The 23,541-nt window shown below is 41.3% G+C and overlaps 1 protein-coding gene across 1 annotated transcript in view; it reads right to left on the reverse strand.

Annotated features, from left to right (window-relative positions):
* MCCC2 (methylcrotonyl-CoA carboxylase subunit 2) overlaps window positions 1-23,541 on the reverse strand; it is a 48,581-nt gene that overhangs the window by 14,027 nt on the left and 11,013 nt on the right. The window contains exons 3-8 of the mRNA XM_081825595.1: window positions 18,927-18,941; window positions 18,260-18,416; window positions 11,791-11,855; window positions 6,574-6,673; window positions 6,367-6,462; window positions 2,275-2,347 (exon numbers count right to left, since the gene is read on the reverse strand). Coding sequence (XP_081681721.1) covers window positions 2,275-2,347; window positions 6,367-6,462; window positions 6,574-6,673; window positions 11,791-11,855; window positions 18,260-18,416; window positions 18,927-18,941 — 506 coding nt within the window. The remainder of the gene's footprint in view (window positions 1-2,274; window positions 2,348-6,366; window positions 6,463-6,573; window positions 6,674-11,790; window positions 11,856-18,259; window positions 18,417-18,926; window positions 18,942-23,541) is intronic.

Here is a 23,541-nt window from a genome sequence, read left to right on the forward strand (position 1 = left end):
ATACACCAGAACACTGAACCGTTAAAAATTTGTTTTCGTTCTTTACTCTGGCTTTGTCTTGGTTTTCTTGGTCTTTCAGTCCTAAAACCCCGGCCCAAAGCCTATGCTGTCCATCTTAAATGGCACTACCACTTGCGGAGGCAATGCCGAGGGGTAACCTTCCCCAGAGGTCTAGCAATCCACTCAGGAGTTCAGCCTCACCCCACAAAAACAGCGAGGAATCCTGCACATCTCTCAGCAGTGTGGTACTGCCCTGAGGTATAGCGCCCCGTGAGCTATTTAGACTTTCACCCTTAGCCTGGCCTGGGATCTCCAGGCATAGCACCTGCTAAGTAGGGCACATGCCCCACTATATTAGGGACACAGAGGAAGTGTCTTCACCAAATTCCTTTGGGCCAAACAGGAAAGCAAAATGTCCAAGAAACTACTAGGGCCTATATAAGGCAAGTACAGAGGCAGGAGGAAACTCTTCAGAGCTGCCAGAGACACCTGATCCTCAGAAAAATCTGTCCTTCTCCCTCCCCCGCCAATACTTCCTCATCTCACCACTCCCCATGCCCCTCTTCTTCTTCTCACACCCCTTCTCTTTCCCCAATCTTATTTGAATTCCGGTACAGTCAAGAAGAGATAGAGGAACTACATATATCCTTAGTATTCTAGGGGACAAAGGTACCACAAGTCTTTCAGCAAGCAAGGGGCAAATTCTTAAAAACAGATGACCAAGACAGCCCATCTACCTTTGGGGAGAGAAGGAGAAACAGCTCTGACCTGTTTCAAACTGCTGCACAAGAGGTTACATCCTGAACTATTTGGTCACAAATCCTAAATATATATCAAACAAAAAGCTCTTAATCACTTAAACACCTCAATACAAAAGCATAAATTCCATTCCCACTATGAACCCTTTTGTTGCTCATAAATCAAACCAGGAGAAAAGTGTTGTGATTTATCCTTAAGCCTCAACATATATTTGCAATTTGGATTTTTGTAGTGAGTTATATCTTTTTTTACTCTGATATGTTGTCTCCAGGTTACTTACTACATTTTCTAGCTTTCATAAGACCAAATAAAATTCACAGAATTACTTCTGTCATTTGTCCAAGATAGATTATTATGGGTCTAGCATCTATGTTTCAAATACTTTTCTTCAAAAGCCTACAAACTCAACATTTCAGATGAACGAATGAACTTTTATAAACAGCCTTATTTTGTTTTTTTCAGATTTGGTTTTCTGTCCTGTAGTCTCAATCTAGTGTTTGCATGATTCAATGTTAGACCTACACAGAGGCTATGAGAAGGTGTAACTTACTTAATGTCCTTCTAGGAAGCTCAACATCATATAAAACCTGCTAGTAGAATTAAAGACTAAAGAACCAAGAAAACAGTGCTGAAATTTTCAAAATTATTACAAATTATCCAGAGAAACAAAAAGAAGTACAAATATTTCTGCTAACTTTGCTTTGATAAGAAGCTTTTTTTTTTTTTTAAGAGAAGGGGGGAGAAGTGGGGTGAGGGGCAGATAGAGAGGGAAGGAGAGAATCTTAAGCAGGCTGCATGCCCAGTGCAGAGCCTCACGTGGGGCTCGATCCCACAACCCTGAGATCATGACCTGAGCCAAAATCAAGAGTTGGATGCTGAACCGACTGAGCCACCCAGGTGCCCCAATAAGAAGTTTTTTATACAGTGAAGACCACCAAGTCTTGGATAAGGTCCTATCCAATAGCATCTGGCTGTCATCATCGTAAACTCAGGACCTATGAAGCTACTCAGCTACACATGACCTTCACAAAACAACTCCTTTTGAATACAGACCCACACACTTGTACCACTCTAAATAACAAAGCTCACGCCAAGTACGTCAATACCTTGAGACAAGAGATCACTTATTTTCAAAGCAATAGAAAATGTTCAAGGGTGCCTCACTGGCTCAGTCGGGAGAACATAGGACTCTTGATCTCAGGGTGGTGAGGTCAAGCCCAACATCAGGTGTAGAGATTACTAAAAAAAATCTTTAAGGGGTGCCTGGGTGGCTCAGTCGTTAAACGTCTGCCTTCGGCTCAGGTCATGATCCCAGGGTCCTGGGATCAAGCCCCGCATCGGGCTCCCTGCTCAGCGGGAAGCCTGCTTCTCCCTCTCCCACTCCCTCTGCTTGTGTTCCTCTCTCGCTGTGTCTCTCTCTGTCAAATAAATAAATAAAATCTTTAAATAAAATAAAAGAAAATCTTAAAAAAAAAAGAGAAAAATGTTCATATTTTTAATTCTTTGCCTTTTTACCTGTAACTAATGTGTCTCCATATAAGGCTTTGAACTCGTTGAATCTGCTTCCATCCACGATTCTAGCAATGACCTAAGAAGAAAAATAACAATGTCCCGGGGAGATTATATTACAAAAGAATTTTTACATTAAAGTTATTCATAAGGAAAACAAGTTCAGCGTTAAGTTGTCACTTTCACAGAATTTCACCCTACAGAGCGAGCCTTCGCAGCAGAATTCCACTTTGTGTGCAGGGGGAAGGCCCTGACGTCACTCTGGACCCTGGTTTCATACCACACTGTAAGAGCCACAGCACCATGGTACAGACCAGAAAAGCAGAGAGACTGTGAGGGCTGGAAGCTGGACTCAGAGCTTCAGGAGCTGCTCAAAAGTATTGGCAAAGGGTCAGGGATTCAATCACAAAGCATGATATAGGCTCAGAGTCAGGAGACTTAGCCTCCCAACAAAGGGATCGCACAGGATTTGCGTGTCCCGGATAAAGTCTCAGTTCTCACTTTTGCAAAGTTGGGACAAAGTTGTGAGTATGTGATGAACCCAAAAAAATAATGCTGAGATGAAGACCCAGCTATGACTCCCAGGTCTACTGCTGAGAAACTAGAGTCATAAGCTGGTTACCTAAAATCCTAAGCCCCAGTTTTTTCATCTGATTAAAAAAAAAAAAAAAGATAAGGGGAACCCTCTTGCACCACTGATGGGAATGCAAACTGGTGCAGCCACTCTGGAAAACAGTATGGAGCTTCCTCAAAAAGTTAAAAAAAAAAATGAACTACCCTACAACCCAGCAATTGCACTACTAGGTATTTACCCCAAGGATACAAAAACACTGATTCAGAGGGATACATGCACCCTGATGTTTATAGCAGCATTATCTACAGTAGCCAAACTATGGAGGGAGCCCAAATGTCCATCGACTGATGAATGGATAAAGATGTGATACACACACACACACACACACACACACACACACACAGGAATATTACTCAGCCATCAAAAATAATGAAATATTGCCATTTGCCACAACGTGGATGGAGCTAGAGTGTATTATGCTAAGTGAATTAGTCAGAGAAAGACAAATATTATATGACTTCACTTAAATGAGGAATTTAAGAAACAAAACAGATGAACATGGGGGGGGGGGGAAGAGAGGGAAACAAACCATAAGAGACTCTTAACAACAGAGAGAACAAACTGAGGGTTGATGGAGGGAGATGGGTTGGGGGATGGACCAGAGGGGTGATGGGGATTAAGGAGGGCATTTGTGATGAACACTGGGTATTGTAGGGAAGTGATGAAACATTGGATTCTACACCTGAAACTAATATTGCACTGTGTGTTAACTAGCTGGAATTTAAATCAAAACCTAAAAAGTTAAAAAAAAAAAAAGAAGATAATACTTAAAAAGTGCTAACTAAAGCACACTGCCTAGCCCTCACTGAAAAGCAGCTATTATTATTAAGACTTCAATAAAGGTTCCTTGATTCTGAATCTGATCCCACATATATACATATTTAATCTAAAAGGAGTAATTACTAAATAGTTTATCCTTGGGATTCATCATATACATCAAGACTATTTCAAAGAGTTCCAAACATATTCCAAATTTCTTCAGAAACTATTTTAGATGATACACACCATTCTTCTTTCTAGTCCAAACTTCCTTTTTCCTGTTTACCACATCAAAGCCTTGTTTTGTAACATGCAAAGGCTGAAAAATGAGTGAATGCTTCCCAGTATCATTCTTTCCAAAAATTAAGAGCATACTTGGAATTATTTTTTATTTTCCTAAAAGGTCCGATAATGTAATGGGAATATAAGTTATCTGTTCTAAATGCTATGTAGCTCCAAAACTGTACCTTCTAAAACACAATCAACACACAACAACCACCATTCTTTCACACAAAAATAAAGCCCCTCAAAGAGCACAGCAAACTAGGGCCACTTAGTATGAAGCTATCTCCTATCTGCTTTACGACGACCACCACCCAGCCACATAAGACATATTAACTCATCTTCACAAAGACTCACACTTCAGGAAGCAGACATATCATTTGGTACTATGGCTATTTCTAGAAGTGGAAAGCGATACTCAGAGAGGTCCAATCCAGTACCACTGACGAGGGAAACAAGGACTACAAGCCAGATTTTCCAATGAACATTCCGGTGCTGTCCCCTAGCTCCATATACTAGTAAGACCTCCATATAAGACTTACTTGCAATTAGAGAAAAGCATAATACATGATCATCACAATGATGAATCTGAATCAGCAAAAGGTAGAAAGTCCAGGAAACTATTTAAGAAGGTAAAAGTCTATCTTTATAAAAAGACCTCCATTTAAATGAAATGGAACTATCATGAAGGCATGGATGTGCATCTGCTTCACTCATTTCTGTACCCTTGGTGCCTCAAACAGCATCTTCAGAGAGCAAGCATTCAATAAACACTGTTGAATAGATGAAAAAAAGTGGTTATGTTTAACAGGATGAATTCTTAGCCATCTAGAACACTTGGCTATCCACAACAACTCATTTCTCAAGCATATCAGATTGTTAAGTATCAAATTTTATATGCCTGTAATTAATGAAAAAGGCAAGCTAAAATCCTAATTCTATAACTTATAGTTAACCAAGTCACCTTGCTAAAGTGAAATACCAGTTGGAGTTCCATAAAAATCCAGAATGTTAAGACCCTCTAATATAGGGTATTGCCTCAATAAATAACTGTGCACATCGACAGGTGGGATAGTACATTCATCAATTCATTCAAAAAAATATTTACTGAGGGACACTGGGTTAAGCCTTCAGCTCAGGTCACGATCCCAGAGTCCTGGGATCGAGTCCCGCCTTGGGCTCCTTGCTCAGCGGGGAGCCTGCTTCTCCCTCTGCCTGCTGCTCCCCCCGCCTGTGCGTGCGTGCTCTCTCTCTCTGACAAATAAATAAAATCTTTAAAATATATATATATATTTACTGAGTGCCTACCATGTCACCAGGTATTATTATAGCAAATAGGACCTAGCCATGGAAATGGTTTCAAGAAGAACTTATAAATATTGGAGAAATGTTTGTAATTTAAACCGGAGAATTTTAAAAATATACATGTGTATGTTTGCATGTACAGACGATCACAGCTACATAAAAATGTATATACATATATATACAAATTACATTAAGCTGAAACACCAAAATATTCACTGCTTTCTCTGGATGGTAGAATTATAAGCAATCTTCTGTTTTTCTGCATTTTCTACAATTTTTCACAATTAGCACACAATAGTTTTGTAGTCAAAAGGAAAACTAACAAATATGAAGGCAGAGAAACTGACAGTAAGGTTATTTCTTAATTTAAAAAGTATTCTGTCATATATGGATAGTGAACAAAATAAGACTACATGCTATATGCAAGCACTAAAAATTATCAATCTAGACCAAAGAAGACCATGTCAGCAATCTGTAACCATAGCAACATCTTCGAATGTAATCAAAAGTCTAATCTCAGCTAAGGTCATATTGATCTAAAAGGGTATGTTTTTTCCTTTCACAACGTACTGACATTTCCTCCACTTCCCAAAATAAGAGCACTAAAAAGAAATAGATGAAATTTATGAAGTTGCCTACGTCATTCCTAATGTCCACAGGAATAGGCAGTCCTATTTATGAACAAAGCAAGCTCCATCATTGTGCAATGAAAACTTTCCAACCATTAAGAGGTTTTTATCCCCCTCTCCCTTCTAGTAAGAGATCTTTCCCTTTTATGTCACACCCTACTGAAATCCACAAGAGGCTCTAGGCAGGAAGGTATCTGAACAGATTTCACCTTAAAAATGGATACACTCTTAACTCTAGGAAACAAACTGAGATTGCTGGATGGGAGGGGGGTGGGGGGATGGGGTAACTGGGTGATGGGCATTAAGGAGGGCACGTGATGTAATGAGCACTGAGTATTATATAAGACTGATGAATCACTGACCACTACCTCTGAAACCAATAAATATTAATTAATTGAATTTAAATTTAAAAAATAAACTTTAAAAAATGGATACACATACAACGAGACTGACAGCATGGTTTATAGCTCACAGCCCCACTCTACACACCTCTCGAATATCAAAGTGCCTCTTAAGGTTAGTACCAACTATTCCATACAATTCATCAGCAGGAAATAAAGGATCTTCAGAAGGTTCTACAGTAACCTGCAGAAATATAAAAGAACCATATTAACCTATTTAAAGATATCATTCAAGGTTACATAAGCCAAAATGCTTTTGAAGAAAATAAAAGATGTAAGAACATAACCAACTCACATCCAATTTCTTCTGATAATTTAAATTCCTCACAATCATCCTAGTTAGGTGAAGGGCATGATGATCATCCAAAGCGTAGTAGTCGGATACTCCAGACTTTCTACAGAGTAAAGCACACTAAAATAATCAGAACAGGGAAAAGGAAAATAAATATCTTAAACCCTAAAGATCTTCTCTCATCTAAGGATGACATCATTTTTACTTCCAAAATACTTTAATCAATGTCATCCAACTTGATTCTCATAATGTCCCCAGAAGAACAGTATTATCCTTATTTTACAAACAGGAAAAACTGAGGTCTACCTATATTAAGTACCCTGCCCTAGGACCACCAGTAGCTGTATAAGTATCCACATGTTCTATTTCTCAATCTTGACCTTCTTCTACTGGACCAGAGAGCCTTGCTGATGAGGACTTCTATTTAATGCTCATCCCATGCACCTCAAACAAAACTGTATATGATAAAGTTCAACAACCGCAGATGTAGTCCATAACAACGAAGTGTCTGTAACTCACTGAGGTCCTAATGAAGATGCCAACTATTGCAGGGAGACGGCTGAGGCCCCAACCTTACAAAGTCACACCTTAAGAGTAAGCATGACGACTCTGTCCCTCAGATCAATGGGAAAAATTAGTATTGATAAAACATATAAGGGCCACAGAAGTTCCTGCTCAATCTCAAGTTCAATGTGAATGAAGCATGGGCTTCCTCTGTTTATTAGCTTTGTTCTGATTAGATGGCTTTTTATCTCATATGTAGATATACTCATTCTAGAATATAGTATTTAAAAAAAACTGTGCCTGGGTGGTGCAGCTGGTTGAGCCTTGGACTCTTGGTTTTAGCTCAGGTCGTGACCGTGGGATTGAGCCCCGCAATGGGCTCCACGCTCAGCAGAGAGTCTGTTTAGGACTCTCTCTCCCTCTGCCCCTTCCCCCTTTGTGCGCGCATGCACATGCATGCTCACTCTCTCTCTCTCTAAAATCAATCAATCAATCAATCAATAACTGTAGGGATGCTTGACTGGCTCAGTCGGTGGAGCGTGGAACTCTTGATCTCAGGGTTGTAAGTTCGAGCCCTACGATGGGTGTAAAGATTGCTTAAAAATAAAAATTTTTTAAAAATAAATAAATAAAATAACTATAAAGACAGACAAAAATATGTACCTGAAGAAAAGAGAATTTTGGTTCATTTTATGAGTAAGGGCTAATCTGCTGCAATCTAAATTGTGATGTCTTGTCTAGGGAAAATGCCAAACCCTTAGCAGGTATTTCTTAGAACTGGGTTCTCAGGGTGGTTTCAGGGCACTCTCCACCTCTGGATTGGCTATTTCTAAATGAGAATAGAGACCGTATTTACTCCTTGCTATAGCCCCGCAACACTTCGCAAATGGTAGACCCTTCAGTTTTTTTTAACTTAATATGACATTTTATAACTAACCATATCTTTGAAATGCTTCATACATCATACCAGCTATAACTGCTGACCTCTAGCTACACTGCAGTAATTCAGAAAGCAAAAAGAAGCAGAAGGAACTACTTCCAAATCAGTAAATATTTAAAATAAAATGCTTTCTTTTTTTTGTTTTAAAGATTTTATTTATTTATTTGACAGAGAGAGGCACAGCCAGAGAGGGAACACAAGCAGGGGGAGTGGGAGAGGGAGAAGCAGGCTTCCCGCCAAGCAGGGAGCCTGATGTGGGGCTTGATCCCAGGACCCTGAGATCATGACCTGAGCCGAAGGCAGATGCTTAACGACTGAGCCACCCAGGCGCCCCTAAAATGCTTTCTTTTAAAAACTGCCTAATATTTACCAAAACAGCAGGAAAGGGAAACCTTTGATGAGACACTGTATTATAGGAGACTTTGTGTCAAAGTAATTCCTCAGGATGGCTAATCAGAGAGGTTTAAGATATGTATTTACAAAGACCGAAGAAACCCAAAGCAATTTGTGACTAGTAAATTTTATCACACTGTTCAAAAAAAAGCCATCACCACCTAATCACTGTCCCATGATTTTAAACAGGTTATTATGAATAATCATAACTAGTAGTAATAGGGCACTTACCAGGTACCAGACACTGTGCTATGAGGTGGGAACTATTCTTATCTTCACTTTACATGTGAAGACAAGAAGCTCAATGAAGTTAACTAGTTTGTCCAGTCACAAGGGTGGTAAGTAAGGCAAACAGAAGATGAATTCTAGAACCTACACCCCTAACTTGGTATATACTGCCTACAGCTTTTATGGGCACCAGATAACTTTTTTTAAAGAGTCAAAAATTTTTTAATTAATGCTCCTCAAATACTATCTTCATCTCCTTGTTAATCATCCACAAACAGTGGCAGCCCACTTTGTCCTGTACCCCACTCACCTTATTCTACCTGCGGCCGCCTCTCTCCAGGCTGACACACCCACGCCAGTCTCCCTGCCACTGTCAGTGCGATCAGAGAGGAACGCAGCGTGGCCACTCACACGCTTGTGCTCACCGTAAATAAACAAGTGTTCTGTTCCACACACACAGAAACTCAGGCTCGTGCTAAGCTTTTCTCCGCCAACCTCAACACCACTCCCTTAACCACGCCTCCCTTCGCCTCTAGTTGGAAATCGGAAGCATGCTAGCATATTCATTTTGTAATTGTTTTTAGTTCTTTTCATTTCTCTTTTTACATGAGATTATTAATCCTTGAGGGCAGGAACCAGGCCTGAAATTGTTCCGTGTTACTCACAACACTTAGCGCCATCAATCTACCCACAGTAAGCACTCAGTTGAGAAAAGGAATGAAGGGAAAACTGGGGCAAATGTGGGTCCCCCACATAAGTTTTCTAAAGGCGCAGCAGTGTTTGACAGGAAAGTAGAAATGTTACACCTGTCTCTCCTTTCCTACCTACTAGACTGCTCCCATAGCCACCTGCCCCCCTGGGTGTGAGGCCTGGCAGCACAAAGAGAGGTTTATGCACCTGCCAGGCCACAGAGCTCAGTGAGTAGATCGACTTGTCATCTATGCCTGGCTTCCTTGGGTATGGTCCAGGGCCCTCCTCTTTATCTACACTCACCTCGAGTTGAGCTAGCTCATCTATTCCCATCGTTTTAAATTCTAGTTCTATGCTGATGACTCCCCAACACTGATCTGGGCTGCAGACTCTTTACCAATTAACTGCCTACTCAGCCAGCGTGCCTACTTGGATGTCTCAAGCACCTCTAACTTATCGGGTCCAAAAGGAACACCCAATCCCCCTGCCCTGTCCCCAGATCTCCTCCTCCTCCCATCTTCCCAGTCTCAGGAAGTCATACCTTTTCCACTCATCATCTTTGTCACCTCACTTTCCTAAACCCCTTGGATGAAATCCAAAAGCAAGTCCTTCAAACCTGTCTCTACAGCAGAGCTTGAACCTGGTCACTCCCCCTACCTGCACTAGCACCAGAACCATCTAAGCCACCAGCATCTCTCACCTGCTGTTCCTGATAAAACCCCCTGACTGGACAGACTTAGGCCAACCCCCTAAATGTTCTGTTTAGCAGCCAGAGTGACTTTTTCTAATGAAATATTTGATAACAGCATCTCTCTCCTTAAAACTCTTCAATGGTTTCCTAATTGCTCTTAAAAGAAAAAAAAAAGTCCACTCTTTAATGACCAGTTACGATAAACAACAACAATAAAAATAATGGCAGTTAGTATTTACAGGTACTTAATTAAAGCAGGTACTGTTTCAAGCAATTTACACGTATCATCTCATTTCATTCTCACAAAACTCTAGGAGGTAGGCGGTCTGCTTACCCCTGAACTCTAACCTGAAATGACTGGACCAGTGACGTGATGGAGCCAGCTCAGGACTGACTCACAGAGCCAAGTGTGTACACCTCTTCCTGATTCCACACTCCCTGGTCCTGTTGGGACCCTGTCATCAGCCTCAGTGGGATACTTTACACCAGAAGCATTGGCAGATGCCACAAAGCCGGACTTTTCCCCTCCCCAGAGAACCAGCTGCTCTTGAGAGTTGAGCTAAGCTCCTCCATAGTCTGGCTGCCTCTGCATCTACTTTGTGTGGCTGAGTGGACTGCAGGAACCTGAAACCGCCTCCAGCCCACTTGGGCAAGTGCAGGCGCCAGAGAGCAGCCACAGACTCACAAGCACTTCCTAAGTCCCGATGGGACTTCCCCAACAAGCCCTGTGATCAATAGTCTCCTCTGCCTCCCAGCTCCTTCCTGTATGCCTCGTGTGCACTAGACCCACGTGCATAAGACCCAGTGTGGAACTGAACGAAACGCCAATCTTTTGGTTTGAATTGACTAAACTAGCCTTAGCCTAGGAACCCCCAAGTGCTCCAATCATGGACCCTAAGAAAAAAATGTGCTCAGGCTCTGCCTCTGTCTGCACTCTGCCTTGAGCTCCCAGCGTGGCTCCTCGAGGCATGCCGTGTACTTCCTCCAGGTTCTGTGAGTAATGAACTTGTCCATTTCAATTTCTCCTGTGGTCTGTTGTTGAACCACAGCTCGCCATCCAGCACTCTGTGCTCCACTTAACAAATATTAATTTAACAATGTCATGGGGCGCCTGGATGGCTCAGTCAGTAAAACATCTGACTTCTTGATTTCAGCTCAGGTCATGATCTCAGGGTTGTGAGATCGAGCCCTGAGTCAGGCTCCATGCTGAGCGTGCAGCCTGCTTGGGATTCTCTCTCTCTCCCTCTGCCCCTCCCCACTCGTGCGCTCTCTCTTTAAAAATAAAATCTTAAAAAAAAAAACCCACAAAGTCATAACACCTGCACACCAGTGGGTTGGATCAACCTTCTATATGCTCTCCCTATACTTCTTTACAGGCCTTACCACACATACACATTAAATCATTTTTTGGTAATAACTTATCACCCATCTCCCTGACTAGAATGTTACGCTCTGTGAGGTCAAAGACAATGTCTATCTCATAATCTTCGATACCTATAACAGTGTCTGCCACCCAACAGGTGCTGGACGGATGTTTGTTAAAGAAATGAGAAACCTGTTCTCCAGTTTGTCTAGGCAATAACGAACAAGCTGACGTTCTAGCTTAGGAATGCAACCCTACAGTTCAAAGAACTGAACCCTGAAACAGCAGCTCAAGAACAGATCAACTGTGGTTGGATCTGGCAAGTTTAACTCTTAGAAAAAATAATTAAATTTTCTCTTCAACAGACAGACAACAATGAATCCTGGAAAGCAACAAGTGCTTCTGTCTCACCTGCAGTGCAGATCAGCACCGCCAAGATCCTCGGCCAACACTTCCTCTCCAGTGGCGGCTTTCACCTACAGCAAGGAGGAAAGTCGGTGGTGAGTTCTGCCCATCAGAGAAATAAAAATGCTTACCTAACATGCATGTCTTCTAACCTGACTATGCCTACCACTCTTTCTTCCACACAGCTAAAGATTTTTGTTTTTTTTCTTTTTTTTTTTGTAAAGATTTTATTTATTTATTTGAGAGAGAGAGAGAGAGAATGAGAGACAGAGAGCATGAGAGGGAGGAGGGTCAGAGGGAGAAGCAGACTCCTCGACGAGCAGGGAGCCCGATGCGGGACTCGATCCCGGGACTCCAGGATCATGACCTGAGCCGAAGGCAGTCGCTTAACCAACTGAGCCACCCAGGTGCCCCTCTTTTTTTTTTTTTTTCATTTTTTAAGTAGACCTCACACCCAGCATAGAGCCCAGTGCAGGGCTCGAACTCAAGACCCTGAGATCAAGACCTGAGCTGAGATCAAGAGTCGGACACTTAACCAACTGAGACACCCAATCGCCCCAAGATTGTTTTCTTATTCCACCCATCCAGCAAACCTAGAAAAAACTGTCTCTGGTCTACAGATGAAAAATCTGAACCCAGAGCCGCTAAGGAATTTCCCCACAGCCCCTGAGCAAGTGATGGAACCTGAGTTGAATTGAGGTATTTCTGGTCCACAAGCCCGCTCTCCTTCTCCTACCTTCTGCACAGTAAAGCATTTGTGTCTGTGTATATGCTGTTCCCACTGCCTGGGCTCCCTGCTCTCTGTCACCCACCTGGGGAATCCCTCCTGATCCTTTAGGCCCCATCTGCTCTATGTGGTTTTCCCTGACCTGTGCAGCCCCTTTCATCATTAATGACACTCCAGAGCAATACTAGAACAACACCTGCTCATCTGTGGTCCAAGAATACTCCTCGTACACCTCCAACAGGGCACCTGCCAGACTGCGCATGTCAGTGATCTGCAGGTGTCTGTCTCTCTTGTCTCTATACTGGGAGGGCTTGATGACAGCAACTGTGATGTATTCATCTTTGAATGCTCAGTAAATTTAATGAATTAATGCCTTTTGTGGCCTATCCTGAAAAACTGCAGTAACTATCACAAACTCTTAAAAGTGCAATACCTTCGAGAGGCCAAAAAAAATCTCTAAGATTACCCACATCTAAGATTCAGCTAAATATGACCAAAAAGAAAGAAACCTCAAGTAATAAATTAAGAATGACTTAACTATTGCCTGAGAAATTCTAATAAGAAAACAGAAAAATCATTTAGTGCCAAATGTCAAATTGACCCCATAGGAATTGCTTACTGATTCCTACTTCTTTGGGTTGACTGATTTCTTTTTCTTCAAATAGGAAAAACTGTTATTAGAGCAATGAACATTTATCTAAATTGCAGCATAGAAAGGACTTATTATTCACTACATCAAAAGTTGTCTTAAACAAAGTATTACTGCACAGAGAAAAGTAATTAAAATTTTCACGTCCAATTTTTCCACCCACGAACTAAGTTCTCTTCTTCCCAAAATATTCAGTGTAAAATAGCATTCAGCCCAGACAATAACTAATTATAAGAGGTGTCTGGATATTTAAAGTTGTAAAAAGGAATAAACAACCGATATATTCTGTTTATTTCCAGGGATCTGACTAATACCAACTGATAAAATAAGGATTCGTCATTGGTTAGTATTTAGTGAACACCCACAACATGGTTGATACTTTGACAGGTGCAAGGATGATAAAAATTAAAAACAGCTCATTCTGCTAAATATCAAGTTCAGAAGACAGAAGAACAAAAAGCTCCTTCAAAAACTTGTCTTACTATTAGGCATTTTTCCAACCACTTTAAGCAACTGAAAGCTGTAGAAACTCAACCGCACATTATGCATGGAATCTTTTTTCAATTTTCAGTAAAACAAGGGTCAAAATTTAGAACCCTCAAGCAGATGAGACTGCTGCTGCTTCCTTTTTTTTTTTTTAAGCTGTAAATATGGTCTTTCAGTGGTAGACAACAGAGCAGAGTTCAGTTCTCTAACAGGACTGCCGACTTCAGCTGCTAAATTGCTCCTAGCTGAGGTACAAGGTAAATCCGCACCAATGACTGGACATTTTGCAACTGCACCCTTCAGACAAGCTCTTCTCTTGGAAACAGCTAGTGTTATGTCAATATTATGATTCTGCCTACAGTCCCAAAAAGGTGTTTTCAAATTTTAGTCCTATCTTCACTCATTCTTTAAGGAATAACACCTACAAACTACTGAAAGTTTGTACCCTTCACTTGACAAAGGTAAATTCTAAATGAATTCTCCTCTCATTTACCAATGATAAGTATCACTTATAGCTAGAAATAAGTGTCAAAGAATAATTGACAACACAGGCCTTTTGAATAATGCCTTCAGACTTTCATGGCATTTAAAATGGCAGCTCTTCAGGCTTACCTGATCTTCAATAAAATTTATTAAAAATAAACACAATCATTTGCAAAATACACATATTTCACATCAAAGCAAGAATAAGCTCTTTTTAACGTACTCTTTTTAATAAATTCGTGTTATTATTCCAAACCCAAAGATGATTTTTTTGACAGACTTTTGAAGCAATAACCTTACTTTTTGAGATAGAATTCACTACCATAAAATTCACATTTAAAGAATATAATTCAGTGTTTTTCAGTATATTCACACAGTTGTGGAACCATCAACACCACCTAATTCCAGAAGTTTCATCACTCCCAAAAGGAAGCCCATACTCATTACAGTCACTCCCCATTCTACCTTCCTCTTGGTCCCGGGCAACCACTAATCTCCTTGCTGCCTCTAGGAATTTGTTTATTCTAAATATTTCACAGAGGCAGAATTAAGCAGTATTTTTCCTTTTGTGTCAAATTTTTCCTTTTGTGACATAATGTTTTCAAGTTCCATCCATGTTGTAGCATGTGTCAGAACTTCATTCTTTTTCATGGCTGAATCATATTCCATTGGATGTATATTATAGTTTTATAGTATTGTTGACATTCTCCTTACCTAGATAATATTCTTAGATTTCACTTAAATACGGGGATATTTTGTTGCAAGATGTAGTCATTACCTGTGTCTTCCCCTACGCTCTCTTTATCCCTCTGGAGCCTGGGCCCAGATTGTGACACACGCATAGCAGAGTGAAGGCTGCACTACTGAACATCACTGGAATAGAGCCGAGCAAAGAGGAGATGGGAAGAGCCTGCATTACATGATCCACTCCTCAGTCCTGCAACACAGGCAGCTGACCAGTGAGGGTGCACAAGGTCCCACTCTCAGAAGGGCCCTGTGCTTGGAGTTTGATGCTCAGTGGTTACCCTACTGAAATTCTCATTTTATCTCTGAATATGTGTTCTGTAAATGAAGTCTGATGGGACAATGTGTGTTGGGGTTCAGAGCCTCAGCTCTTAGCTGGTCTGCCTCCCACCATCTTTCTGGAAAGGGTTCTTGGCTCCCTGCTTCCCTGCTAACTGGTCCATAGGCCCTGGGCTCTGCCCTATCTGCTCCTCCCCACTCCTGCCTAGGGACTACAACACCTGTCCCCACTAGGGACCTCGCATGGGCAAAGGGAAGATCAGGGCTCAGGCATGCACCCCCTGGTGTCTCAGGGTGGAGGACAGCAGCACCATCACTATGCTGGGCTGGCGGTGCTGAGGTGTATTCTCCAGCAGATGACACAGTGAAGGTGGGGGGGGAGGGGCTAAAGGATTGCTTTTCGCCCCTCACCCATCCAGATACCAAGCACATCCTGGCATGGAGGCTGCATACCCCTGGGGGGTCATAGGTGCACCAGGAGTTGAACAGTGGGCCCACTGGAAGCACAGATGCCTGAGAAGGGGAGTATTCTATGCTTGAAGGAACATGCCCTTAAATATTTAGCAAATAAAAAACACCAAGACAGTTTAAGGTACCACAGAAGGAAAAGGTTTTATATTTTAGTACCTTTAACAGTACTTGTTCCTCCTTTTTGAACAAGGGGTCTCGTATCTTCAGTTTGCACTGGGGCCTGCAATTATGTAGCTAGCCCTACCAGTGATTCGTTACGATGCTAGGATTAGAAATTTAGAGCACCTCTCATAAATATTCTAACTTGTTCCTTTTTTTTTTTAACTTAACCTTTTTGAAAAGGTAATGTTTTCACGAGACTCACAAAGTCAAAGGTCTCAAAATGTTTATGTTCAGCACACACATACACACACACACAAAAGTCAAAGGTCTCTCTCTTGCCCTGTTTCATCTCCTCTGCATTAAAACTATGTTTGCTGTACCTTTTCCAGAGTTTCTTTATGCATATACAAGCTTACAAATGTATAATTTGCCCTGTCTTACAAAAAAGTTGACCTATTATGTGCAAGCACCTTGTTTACCAACTTCTAGAGACCCTGAGACAAACAAGAATGCAACTGAGGTAGAAGAAAAAATAAGTAGAAGTTTATTTCATCAGCCATTCAACAAATGATGCTGGGCCAACTACATATCACATACAAAACGATGTGGGATTCCTTCCTTAAATCCTACCCAAACTAACTCAAAATGGATTACGAACCTGTAAGTAAGAGCTCAAACTACAAAACTTAGAAGAAACCCAAGTATTAAATCTTCATGATCCTGCAACAGGCAAAACCTTCACAGATATGACACCAAAAGCACAGCAAAGAGAGAAAAAAAATGCATAAACTGACCTTTATCAAAATCAAACATTTCCATGCTTCAGAGGAAGACACCACCAAGAAAGTGAAGACAATCCATAGAAAGAAAATATTTGTATCCAGAACGTATAAAGAAGTCTCACAACTCAATAAAGACAAAAAGCCCAATTTAAAAAGTGGGCAAAAGGATCTGAATAGAGATCTCTCCAAAGAAGATATACAAATGACTAACCAGCACATGGAAGATGCTCAGCATCATCAGCCATTAGGGAAATGCAAGTCAAACCTGAATGAGGTACCATCCACTAGGATGGATATCATCATACAGACGCTCAATAACAACTGTCGGCAAGGAAATGGGAAAATCAGAACCCTCACACATAGCTGGCAGGAATGTAAAATATGCTGTGGGCAGTTTGGCAGGTCCTCAAAATGTGAAACTTAGCATTGCCATGTGACCCAGCAATTGTACTCACAGGTCTATAAACCTTATAAAGGTTTATGTAATATGGTTTAGTATACACACACACACACACACACACACACATACATACACATATATATAAACCTACATATAAGCCTTGTAAAGGTTTATATAAAAACTTGGATATGAAGGTACATAGCAGCATTATTCGTAATATCCAAACACTGGAAACAACCCAAATGACTATCAGCTGATAAATGGATAAACAAAATGCTGCCTATCCATACAATGAAATATTATTCAGCAAAAAAAAGAAATAAAGTGGTTTCTCAAAAAATTAAACACATAATTATCACATGATCTGGCAATTCTATGTCCGACCATATGCCCAAAAGAAATGAAAGCAGGGACTCAAACAGATATATTCGTATACTCATATTAACAGCAGCATCATTCATAATAGCCCCAAACTGGAAGCAACTCAAAGGTCCACTAATGAGTTAATAAACAAAATGTGATACGTAATGCAATGGAGTATTATTCAGCCTTTAAAAGGAAGTTCTGACATACGCAACAACATGGTGAATCCTGAGGACATCATCCTAAGTGAAATATGCCAGGGCGCCTGGGTGGCTCAGTCGGTTAAGCGACTGCCTTCGGCTCAGGTCATGATCCTGGAGTCCTAGGATCGAGTCCCGCATCGGGCTCCCTGCTCAGCCGGGAGTCTGCTTCTCCCTCTGACCCTCCTCCCTCTCGTGCTCTCTGTCTCTCATTCTCTCTCGCAAATAAATAAAAAAAAAACTAAGTGAAATATGCCAATCACAAAAGGACAGATACTGTATGATTCCACTTATACAACATACCTACAGTAGTCAGCTTCATAGAAAAAGGAGAATCATGGTAGCCAGGAGCAGTGGAGGTCAGGGAGAATAGGGAGTTAATGTTTAATGGGTACAAATTTTCAGCTGGAGCAGATGAGAAAGTTCTGGAGATGGTTGGTGGTGATGGTTGCACAACAATGTGAATATATTTAATGCCACAGAACTACGCACTTAAAAATGGTTAGAATGGGGGCTCCTGGCTGGCTCAAGCATCTGACTCTTGGTTTCGGCTCAGGTCATGATCTCAGGGTGGTGAGATCAAGCCCCGCATCAGGCTCTGCACTCAGCTGGGAGTCCGCTTGAGGATTCTCTCCCTCTGCCTCTCCCCCTGCTCGTGCTCTAAAATAAATAAATAAATCTTTGAAAAAATTGGTTAGAAAGGTTTAAAAACTGGTTAGAATGATAAATTTTATATTATATACGTATATTTTACTTCAATCAATCAATCAATCAAGACTATGTTCTTACCAATGGGGGTCCTGCCAAGAAAATGGTACCCTGCTTGCGTACAATGATGTTTTCATCAGCCATTGCAGGCACGTAAGCACCACCTGCCGTACAGGAGCCCATGACCACCGCAATCTGGAATCCAAGCATATAAGACACCCATGAGGTGAGGTTCAGTTAGTTATAGTCTCTGGATCTACAGACCCATAAATGTCGCAGTACCAGAAGACATTACTAGCTGGTCCCTATGCTTCCTTTTAAAAATGGTCCTCTAGGGCACCTGGGTGACTTAGTCATTAAGCGTCTGCCTTCGGCTCAGGTCATGATCTCAGGGTCCTGGGATCGAGTCCCGCATCGGGCTCCCTGCTCAGCTGGAAGCCTGCTTCTCCCTCTCCCACTCCCCCTGCTTGTGTTCCCTCTCTCGCTGTCAAATAAATTTTAAAAATCTTAAAAAAAAAAAAGGTTCTAAGTGTTTGGAATTGTTCCTTAACTACTTCTATCAAAGCCTTTTGAAGGGCTTAGGTCACATTTTTACAAAATTTATGGACATTCTCCCTGTTGGAGAGAAGACTGGCCATTTAGAACATTAACCTGATCGACTAATGGAGAAGAAACTCCACAATCCACGCACAGGTCAGCAAAACTGTGTTGAAACTAATAATAAGTCTTTTCAACAATTGCCACTTACCTCGTGATGGGAATGCTGAAATAATTCTCCAAATGAGTGTTAATACTCGGTGTTACCCTTAATATGGTATGTTCTAAATATAAAACTAATGTTAGCATCACAGTTGAAAATCGTGTTCAAAAGCAAGTCAACTGTGTGGAACCAGGGTGATGCATGTGTTTAGAGTCCACAGTGCTGTTTCCCCTACTTTTATATGTGTTTAAAATGTTCCATAATAAAGCTTTAAAAAAAAAACAACACTCCTGCCTAGAGATTAGTAAGACACAAAGAATAATGAATATGGGTTTGGCTGATTACCCCTAGGTAGGAATAAATAATACCAGAGTAAAACAAGAAAAACATGTAACGGACATTTTCTTAAGTTACCACATGAAGGCACTTTTTGCTACTAATTCCAATATTCCATCAGTTTCCTTAGAGTCATTACAAATTCCCTTTCTGAAATAAAAATGCTACACTAGTATTCATCCAAGGATGCAAGGCAGCGTGAGTTAACATTTTCCCATCTAAATGGCCATCACAAAAAGCATTTTTCCCTATTTCACGTATGTTATTCAAAATGGCTGCAACATTTCACTGTCAACATATTACAAAAGTGTTTATCCCATATTGTTTTTGCTTACCAATCACCCAGAAGTTTATTTTCAAAATATCTATGGCTAGAAAAACTCTTTTTTTTTTTTTAAAGATTTTTTTATTTATTTGAGAGAGAGAGAATGAGAGACAGAGAGCATGAGAGGGAGGAGGGTCAGAGGGAGAAGCAGACTCCCCGCTGAGCAGGGAGCCCGATGCGGGACTCGATCCCGGGACTCCAGGATCATGACCTGAGCCGAAGGCAGTCGCTTAACCAACTGAGCCACCCAGGCGCCCGGCTAGAAAAACTCTTGTACAAGGGAAGGAGCACAAGAAACATTGTAACAGTGTTCACAATAGTGAAGATATGCAAATAATCAAAATACCCATCAACACTGCATTTTGAGTGGATAAATGAATTGTGAATAAGCTCTTTAAAAATCTGAGGGAAAGAAACAAATGAAATGCTAACACTTTATAAATCCAAGTGGAGGGTCCATAGTGTTCCATTGTTATTGCACTATTCTCTGTACTTTCTGCATGTTTGAAATATTTAATTGGCTTTTTCTGTAAGGCTTTAGGAATAAAGGACATGATTTCAACTTACCAACCTGTTCTGTGTACAAGAACAGCAGATACAGCTCAAACTATTTCAGTACCAAAAAAAAAAAAAAAAAGGCAAGGAAGTAGAGAAGAGTCACAGTGAAGTAAAAATCTAAAAAGGCACAAATTTCAAAAGTAAGACCTATAGAACTAAACAGGCATAGCAGGGTTTCATAACAGCAAATTGAAAGAAAAAGAAAAAAACAGCAAATATTCAAAGACCAAGGATGGGAGGTGAGGTGAGTGGGGGACAAAGAAAGAAGATTTTCGGTGTCGAAAGTCAGGAAGACAAAAATGAGGGTAATGAAGCTGAATGCCATCATGCCATCTCAGGGGGAGAAAACATCTACCAATTTAGTAGAAAAGTTTTACAAGTGAATAGCAAACAAATTATTAGTGCATCTACACCAGGGAATTTTACCATATTCCTAAGGACACTTCAGATGTGTGGGGTTTTTTTTTTCCCCACAGTACTTCCAAAACCAAGGTAATCGACAATGCACTTCTCTCACATGAACTGAGAGTGGCCCCCGATGACTCCGGACTCTTGTGATTCACGTCCTGTATATCCCATCCCCTTATTGTGTGGTGGATCTGGTAACATGCTTCTAACACAAAGATTATAACAAGTGTCACTCTTGTGATCCAGTTCTGAGAGACCATGTCTTCCCCTCCCCTCACCCCCGCCAGCCCCCTCTCTTGTCCATTTGCTTGTTCACTCTGATGCAGCCAGCTAACATGTGGAGACTTGCTCTCTACAGCTGCCCACTTGGGAAGGAACCTAGAGATGCTTCCTGCCAACAGCTCCCAAGGAAGTAAGCGAGGCCTGCAGAGAACTGAATCATGCCACGACCACGTGAGGAAGCTGGGGCAGATCCTTTCCAGTCCAGCCTAGAGAGGACTGTAGCCACCTGAGCTCAGCACTGGGGGACCCAGCTGGGGGATCCCAGTCCTGACCACTGGGGGATCCGAGTCCTGACCCACAGACACTGCGGGGTAATAAATGGTGCTTTAAACTACCAAGTTTGGAGTTAATTTGTTCTGCAGTGATAAATAATACAGAGATCAAAAACCATCTACCTTAAGTAACTGCAATGGAGGCACATCTGAAGCCTTGGGACAATCTATGTTTTGGAGTACTCTGTTGTTGCTGGTCTGCAACCTGTCTATAAACCATTCCTCTATTCCAGAGGTGGGAGATAGACCATAAAGAGAATTCTGTACCATCCCAGACAGTAATGAAAAACCAAAAGACATGGATAAAACTTGAAACCATCATGCTAAATGAAAGAAACCACTTATTATACGATCCCTTTCAAATGGAATGTGTCATAGGCAAATCCATAGAGACAGAAAGTAGATGAGTGGTTGCCAGGGGCTAGACAGATTGGATAGAAATGGGGAGTAAATGTTAATGGATATGGCATTTCCTTTTGGAGTGATGAAAATGTTCTAAGACTGACTAAACTCTGTGACTATCCTAAAAACCAATGAACTGTACATATCAAATGGGTACACTGTATGGTATGTGAATTGTATCTTAATAAAGCTGTTATAAAACTTAAGAAACAAGAGCTGGAATTATTAAGTATATAAGATTCAAACTTCTCAAGCTTTTCATCAAGAAGAAACAGGCTATTCTAGTCACAAGTACCAAACAGACACTAAACAGTATCTCTAAAGCAAATTCTGATAATAGAATAGAAATAGGATAGAAAAATGAAATTTAAAAATGAATAAAATAGAAATCAAATAGAAAGATGAAATAAAAGAACAGAGATTAGTGGAGTCACTACCGTCAAAGAATCTCCTCTTCTCATCATTTACTTCTTTTCTTTTTTTATTATTATGTTATGTTAATCACCATACATCATTAGTTTTTGATGTAGTGTTCCATGATTCATTGTTTGTGCTTAACACCCAGTGCTCCATGCAGAGCGTGCCCTCTTTAATACCATCACCAGGCTAGCCCATCCCCCACTCCCCTCCCCTCTAGAACCCTCAGTTTGTTTCTCAGAGTCCATAGTCTCTCATGGTTCGTCTTCCCCTCCAATTTCCCCCCTTCCTTTTTCCCTTCCTGCTATCATCTTTTATTTATTTATTTTTTTTTACATATAATGTATTATTTGTTTCAGAGGTACAGGTCTGTGATTCATCAGTCTTATACAATTCACAGCGCTCACCATAGCACATACCCTCCCCAATGTCTATCACCCAGCCACCCCATCCCTCCCACTCCCCACCACTCCAGCAACCCTCAGTTTGTTTCCTCATCATTTACTTCTAAGCCACGCACTCACTCATGAAACAGGGTGAATATGCACCAACAAGAGCCCTGCCACTGTGTCTGCTCCTTCTTATCACAAAGCACAGGAACCCCTGGGCCGAACACCTCCAACGACCTTCCGTGTCCCCAAGCATTCGTCTATGGTACGACAAAGATCTTATATTGGGCCACGCTGGACAAGGGATATGGAACCCCAGAGAGAAAATTCTGCTTTCTCTACTAAGAGGACATTAGAAGGACATAAGTAAGATGCAGGAGCATAAACTGTTCTGCACGCACTCAGGGTACAGATTTGGCTTGCACTGAGGCCCAACACGGGCACCAAATCAGAGGAGACGGGACAGTGACTCTCTTCTGCATCAGAACGAAGAACTCCCAAGAACTCCACTGAGAGGCTAGAGTCCACCCAGTCATCCGTGAGGAGGGCTTCCTGTGACCCGGACAAACCAAGAGATCCCTCTTACAGGGTTGATGAGGGAAACAAAGGCAAGAGAAACGTAGCTTAAATTAAATCTCCTTACAGCTTGCAGCCCACTGAGAGATACCTGAGACATGCAGAGTGTGAACTTCCTCAAAGAACTCGTGGCCGCCTCAGTGCCTTAATGTTTATGTTTATGTTTATTAAAGACTAGAAGGAACCTTATCTTAATAGCAGCTAGCCCTCAAGGTGCTGAAAGCCTTGCTTCCCAATTCCTTAGACTTACACTATCCTTAAACCCTACTAATTAAAAAGTATATAATCAGTTAGTCCTCACAATCCCAGTGCAGCTCTTTCTGCCCACAGGTCCTGTCCCCGTGCTTTCATAAAACCACCCTTTTAATGAAAGAAGACGAAGCCAGAGAGGGAGACAAATCATAAGAGACTCTTAATCTCAGGAAACAAACTGAGGGTTGCTGGAGTGGTGGGGGGTGGGAAGGATGGGGTAACTGGGTGATGGACACTGGGGAGGGTATGTGCTATGGTGAGCGCTGTGAATTGCGTAAGACTGATGAATCACAGACCTGTACCCCTGAAACAAATAATACATTATATGTTCATAAAAAAAAAAAAAAAGATAGCAGAAAGGGAAAAATGAAGAGAGGGGAATCGGAGGGGGAGACGAACCATGAGAGACTATGGACTCTGAGAAACTAACTGAGGGTTCTAGAGGG

The sequence above is a fragment of the Leptonychotes weddellii genome, chromosome 7, assembly GCF_054177405.1.
Source record: "Leptonychotes weddellii isolate Sample4059 chromosome 7, ASM5417740v2, whole genome shotgun sequence".
In the NCBI taxonomy this organism is placed as follows: Eukaryota; Metazoa; Chordata; class Mammalia; order Carnivora; family Phocidae; genus Leptonychotes; species Leptonychotes weddellii.